General features: G+C 70.3%; 2 protein-coding genes across 2 annotated transcripts in view; one reads left to right on the top strand and one right to left on the bottom strand.

Annotated features, from left to right (window-relative positions):
* H696_05732 (hypothetical protein) overlaps positions 1–3,635 on the top strand; it is a gene marked incomplete at its 5' end in the record, with an annotated part of 4,321 nt that extends 686 nt beyond the window's left edge. Inside the window, 5 exons of the mRNA XM_009499546.1 lie at positions 23–184; positions 314–593; positions 735–2,341; positions 2,541–3,082; positions 3,306–3,635. Of these exons, the coding sequence (XP_009497821.1) occupies positions 23–184; positions 314–593; positions 735–2,341; positions 2,541–3,082; positions 3,306–3,487 (2,773 nt within the window). The 3' untranslated portion in view covers positions 3,488–3,635. The remainder of the gene's footprint in view (positions 1–22; positions 185–313; positions 594–734; positions 2,342–2,540; positions 3,083–3,305) is intronic.
* H696_05731 (hypothetical protein) overlaps positions 3,633–5,556 on the bottom strand; it is a gene marked incomplete at its 5' end in the record, with an annotated part of 5,703 nt that continues 3,779 nt past the window's right edge. Inside the window, 4 exons of the mRNA XM_009499545.1 lie at positions 3,633–4,524; positions 4,642–4,754; positions 4,897–5,103; positions 5,212–5,391. Of these exons, the coding sequence (XP_009497820.1) occupies positions 3,820–4,524; positions 4,642–4,754; positions 4,897–5,103; positions 5,212–5,391 (1,205 nt within the window). The 3' untranslated portion in view covers positions 3,633–3,819. The remainder of the gene's footprint in view (positions 4,525–4,641; positions 4,755–4,896; positions 5,104–5,211; positions 5,392–5,556) is intronic.

Raw genomic sequence — 5,556 nt, 5'->3', positions numbered from 1 at the left:
CCCCCCCCCGCCTCCCTGACAGGCTCCAGGCCAAGCACGCGTCCGAAGTGGCGCTCGCCGAGGAGATCCGCTCCTTCCTGAAGCGCCGCTCGGAGATCGAGCTTCAGTACTCCAACGACCTGAGCCGCCTGGCCAACCAGGCGCTCGAGCTTCGGCGCCGGGCCACTGGCTTCGACATTGATCGGTACGCATGTCCCCCCCCTCTCCGGTGCTACGTTTGTAGCCCCCCCCCCCCCCCCACGCCGCTCTGCCATTGACTCCTCGCTCTCTCGCTCTCTCCCTCTCTCCCTCCCTCCCCTACCCCCTGGCCCAGCCCTTCGTCGGTGGCCTTCCTCGAGCTCCTGGAGCATGAGAAGAACTCGGCCCGTCGCCGGGGCCTGTTTGCGGAGAACCTGTCATCTGCCGCCTCGACCAGCGGCTCCGCCGGGGCCTCTGTCACCGGGGACGATGGGGTCAGCAGCGTCCTTGTGGTGCAGCCGGTCGGCGGTCTCAAGTCCCAGATCGACGCGCACAAGCGCCGCTGGGCACGCGGTAGCGAGTGGCTCCAGCGTCACCATGTCACCCTGCAGAACCTCTGCAGCGACGTGTCCAGCGTGCGGCCCGGCCTCCCCTCCCCCAGACGCCGTTCATTGTCCTCCCTTTGGCTCCGCTGTCTAACCCCTCCGGCTGTTTCCGGCGCATCGGCCCCCTCCCCCGCCCCCCTCCCCCGCCCCCCTCCCCCGCCCCCCCCATAGTCCAAGGCCAACTACGAGAACCTCGTCCGCACGGCCAGCCGCGTGACGCAGAAGTACAACGACGAACTGGCGTCCAATGCCTCCAGCGAGGAGTCCACCTCGGCCGCGGCAGCCATGTTCCGGCGGATCAGCGGCGTGGGCGACGTCAAGCGCCGGCTGGACACCAGCCGCCGGCGCCAGCGCACCGCCCGCACCGAGGCCCAAACCGCACGCAATGACTATGTCCTGGCCACGCGCGGCCTGGCCCGGGCCCAAAGCGTCTTCGACACCAATGCCCTGGGGCTGATCATGCAGGCCATCGACGGGCCCTTCTTCGAGCAGCTGTCCCAGCACCTGTGCTCCTATGCGGAGCTTCAGCTGCTCAACTGCCGCGAGACCACCTCCTACATGGAGGGCTTCCTGCAGACGGCCCAGTATGCGGCCAGCCGCCCGGTCGATCGGGACCTCTTCCTTGGCGAGTGTGTGCCCATCTTCCCGGTGGCCATGCCGGCGGCGGCGGCCGTCGAGCAGGCCATCACCGCCGCCGGCGGCGACCCCACCCTGGTCAGCGTCAGCGCCTGGTTCGATGAGGGGGTCGAGCGGGCGGTCGGCGGCCCGTCCCCGGCCGCGGTGGCCCTCGGCCGGTTGGAGTTCGCGCAGGCCGATTCCGAAGCGCGTGCCGGGAGCTCCGGCCCCGGCTCGGCGGCCGCCACCGGCGAGGGCACGCTCCTGGATGTGTCCACTTCCGGCGACCTGGAGCGGCTGTTCTTCGACGATCTGAGCCGCGTGGGCCTGTCCCGCCGGGCGGCCGAGGTCGAGGGGCACCTGAGCCGTGTGACGGTGGATCTGGAAAAGCGCCGCAAGGAGTTCGACGCGGTGCAGTCGCTGGCGTCGGCCTACCGGGCCACGCCGCAATTCGGCAGCACCCAGGAAACCGGCGCCGAGGCCGAGCAGGCCGCCCTGTCGCTGGCCCTGCTGGAGGTCGAGTCGGCTCCCTGGCGCACGGCTCTGCAGCTGCTGCATGGGGCTGGCATTGTGGCCGATGCCGGGGCCATGGCCGATGCCGGGGCCGGGGCCGGGGCCGGTGTCCCCTCCCTCGGTGGCGGCAGCGGCATCACGGTGTCCGGCGGCCCGACCGGCTTCGGCAGCGGGCCGAACAGCTCGGTCGGCCGGCCGGCCGGGGCCCCGGGCCCCGGGGCCGCCTCCGCCCGGCCGCCGCAAGTGCGCGTTCTCTACACGTACGAGGCGCGCGCGGCCGACGAACTCTCCGCCAATGAGGGCGACCTGCTGACCGTGGCGTCGGATGATGACCCGACCGATGCCGACTGGATCCGCGTGCTGCCGGCCGGCGCCGGGCCCGGCACCCCGTCGGTGGTCTTCCCCCGCTCGTATGTGGAGCCGGCGCCGGCCGGCTCGCCCTCGGCCGGTGGCATCTCCTCCTCGGCCTCCACATACAGCCTGTCCGGGCAGCAGGGCTCGTTGGACTTCTCCGGGCATCCGCTGGGCCTGTGCCAGCGCGTGCGCGCGGTCCACTCCTACTCGGCGCAGGATGACACGGAGCTGACCCTGGCCCCGGGGGATGTCATTGAAATCATCAGCCGGCCGGACCCGGACTGGTGGTATGGCCTGTGCGTGTTCCCCTCTCCGCGGTGCTCGCTCGCTCGCTCTTTCTTTTTTTTTTTCTTTCCTCCTTTGTGCCCATACGGCTCATCGCTCGCCATGAGACGGGCACCGTCGCCGCCTCCGCCTCCGTCTCTCGCCCTTTTGGATTGGCATTCTGACCCCCGCCCCCTCCCCTCCCTCCCTCTCTCTCTCTCCCCCCGGCAGTCACACCCGCACTTCCAAGGAGGGCTACTTCTCGGTGACCATCGTCGAGGCGGTTTCCCTGTCGGGTGGCGTGCTGGAGAGTCCGGTCGGTGCCACCGACGGCAGCAGCGGCAGCGGCAGCAGCAGCTCCGCTTCCATGGCTTCACTGATGACGCAGCCCTCCTCCGGGGCGGTGTCGCGCTCGGCGTCCACCTCCTCCAGCGGGGTGGGAGCCGGTGGCGAGGGCGACGTTGTCCAGGCCATCTACCCCTACTCGGCCGCTGTGGCCGGGGAGCTGAGCTTCGCCAAGTACGACATGATCACCGTCACCAGCCGCGACACCGGCGACGAGAGCTGGTGGGAGGGGCGCCTGGCCGATGGGTCGGTCGGGCAGTTCCCCTGCGCATATGTCCGCGTGCCGAAGGCCAGCCGCCGGTCCTCCTCGCGCCCGGTGTCCACCATGTCCATGAACTTCACACCTCCCGCCTCGGGGCCGCCCTCGGTGACGTCCTCTCGATCGGCGTCGTCCTCGGCCGCGGCCGCGGCGCCCGCCGGCAAGACCGGTACGTCGCCCGTGGCCCTTCCTTCCTCGTGTTTCCCCCTCCTCCCTCCTGCGGGGGTCTCCCCCCTCCCGCCCTTCGCTCCCTCGCTGACATTACTAACGGCTGGCATGCCCCATGCCTCTGTCCCCCCCCCCCCTCCTCCCGGCGGCTCCTCCTCCTTCTCCCTCCCTCTCTCTCTCTCCCCCTCTTTGTTGGCCTGGGCCTTGCGCTCGCGCATGTCCAGCCACAGTCCAGTTCGACTACGAGGCTCGCGAGGCCGGCGAGCTGTCGGTTGCCGCCGGCAGCGTGGTCACCCTCATCCCCGACGGCATGGGCCCCGACCCGTCGATCATGTCCGACGAGAATTGGACCTACGTGCGCGACTCCGCCGGCCGGACCGGGCTCATCCCCACCGCTTGGATCTGAGCGTGTGCACGCATGCCTTTCTCTTTTGCCACATCCTCCCTCTCCCCTTTGCCTTCTTCTTCTCCCCCCCCCCCCTCCTCCTCACCCCTGGCCGAGGTCAGCATGTGTCCAACAGAATATACCTACCCGCTCGCTGTGGCTCTTCCCATGGCCTTCCTCCTTGTTCCTCCCTCCCCTGGCCGGCCTCTCTGCTGCTCCCACCCCGAGGCCGGTGGTCGGGCAGCGATGAGGCTTGTCAGCGCATGCACCCGGCAAAACAGGTCCAGGGTTGTGGTTGGATTGTTGGCGGGCATTTTCCAGCCCGGGCGGCTCTCCCCACCAGGGGGGGAACATCACTGGCTCGCGAGGCCCACATGGCAAACGCCCGTGGCAAATTCGCCGAGGGCCGGCGAGGCGGTGCGCGCGGCCCGCGTCATGCGCGCCATCCACCACGCCTGTGCCGGCTGCACCGAGTCGGTGGGGCTCTTGACCTCCACCAACAGCAGATGGGGCCGCTGCGCCGGGGGCACAGCCGGTGCTTGGCCCGGTTGCAGAGCCACATCCGCCGCCGGGAAGGGCACATCCAATGGCAGGCGCCAAAGCATCAAGTCCGGCAGGCCGGACCCCACCTCGGCCCAGTGGAAGGCCTGGGCCCGGAGGGCATCCGCCAGCACGGCGGCCACCGCGCTGACCGGGGGAGCACGTGCCCCGGCAGGCGGCACCAGGCCGCCCGGCAAATGGTCCGCGGGCCAGAAAAGCCGCGGGGAGGCCAGCGCCGCCAGGGTCCGCGCCGCGGCCAGCGTTTCGACCCCCAGGCCGCGCAGGGCCGGCGGTTGGCGCCACGCCCCGGGGGTGGCATCCGGCGGATTCGAGGCCGGCACTTGGCCGCGCAGGGGAACAGCCGGCCAGTGGCCGAAGTGCCGGTCGCTGGCGAAGCGCTGCCCCTCAACCGTTTGGGGAGCCCCGCCGGTGAGATTCTGCGCCAGGTAGGGGGCATTGATGTGGTGACGGAGACACGCCTGGTCGAAAAGATGCAAGGCGTGGCCCTGTTCGACGGCCTGGGCCACGGGTCGAGGTCAGTGGCAGGGTCCCTTCCCCGTGCGCATGGCAGGGGCATCGTGCGAGGAAAGAGGGACCAAAGGGGGGGAGGGGGGGGGGGAAGACTGGCAACGCACCGCGACCAGGGCCTCGATGGCTGCGAAGTGCATGTGGTAGAAGATGCCCGGGCCAGCACGAAGGCCCGCCGGCAGGCCTTGGTACGGGTGGCGCCAGGCCGAGGCGCCCCCCTCTGCAGGGAGGTGGCGGTCATGGGGAAGATGGCAGAAGGAAAGGCAAGTCAGACCCACGAGCCGGCCCAGCAGGCACAAGCACCACACTGGCCCCGAGCGAGAGGGGGGGGGGGGGATAGGAAAGCCGAGGGGCGGCCGCACCATCTTTATCACAGCTCGGTGCCAGGACCGAGTCGTAGGCCAGCACCAGGAAGAGCGTCCGCCAGGGCGACGCCTCGGCGTGGCACCCGTGCCACCCTCCGCGCAGGCGATACACATCCAGTGTGGCCTGCTCTACCGAGGTGCCATGGCGATGCGAGGGGGAAATCCACAGGGGGATGGGCCGGCGACCGGTGCGCTGGTGGATGACTGGTGCGGTGGACGGTCAGCGCAGGGCGGCGGCGGCGGCGGCAGCCGTTGCACCGAAGGAGGGGGTGGCAGAAAAAGGCCCGGTGTGAGTCAGCATCAGCGACGCACCCTTGCGAAGCTCGATGCGGTCATAGAAAAGGGCCTGGTTAACGATGTGCGTGTCGGCCTCCATGTCGGCATCCGTGTCGGTGGCCGAGCACATGGTGATGCAGCCCGATCGCAAGAGCCGAGACAGATGGTGGAAGAGCGCCCGCCGGGGCCCGGCCAAGGTTAGCGGGTCCCGCAGGCCTGTGCATCGGCCACGCCCCCCGCAGCGAAGGCGACAAGATTGCCAAGGTCAGGCACCGCCCGGGGCAGCGGGAGAAGAGGACACATGCCCCCCCCCCCCCCCCCCCCCCCCCGAACTCCAGTCACCTTGTGCCCCCTTGGCCCCTCTTCTGGCCGGCTCGAACT

This window comes from Fonticula alba (genome assembly GCF_000388065.1).
Source record: "Fonticula alba strain ATCC 38817 unplaced genomic scaffold supercont2.13, whole genome shotgun sequence".
Classification (NCBI taxonomy): Eukaryota; order Rotosphaerida; family Fonticulaceae; genus Fonticula; species Fonticula alba.
The sequence above is the reverse complement of the archived record's forward strand: the minus strand, read 5'-3'. Positions and strand labels throughout refer to the sequence as shown.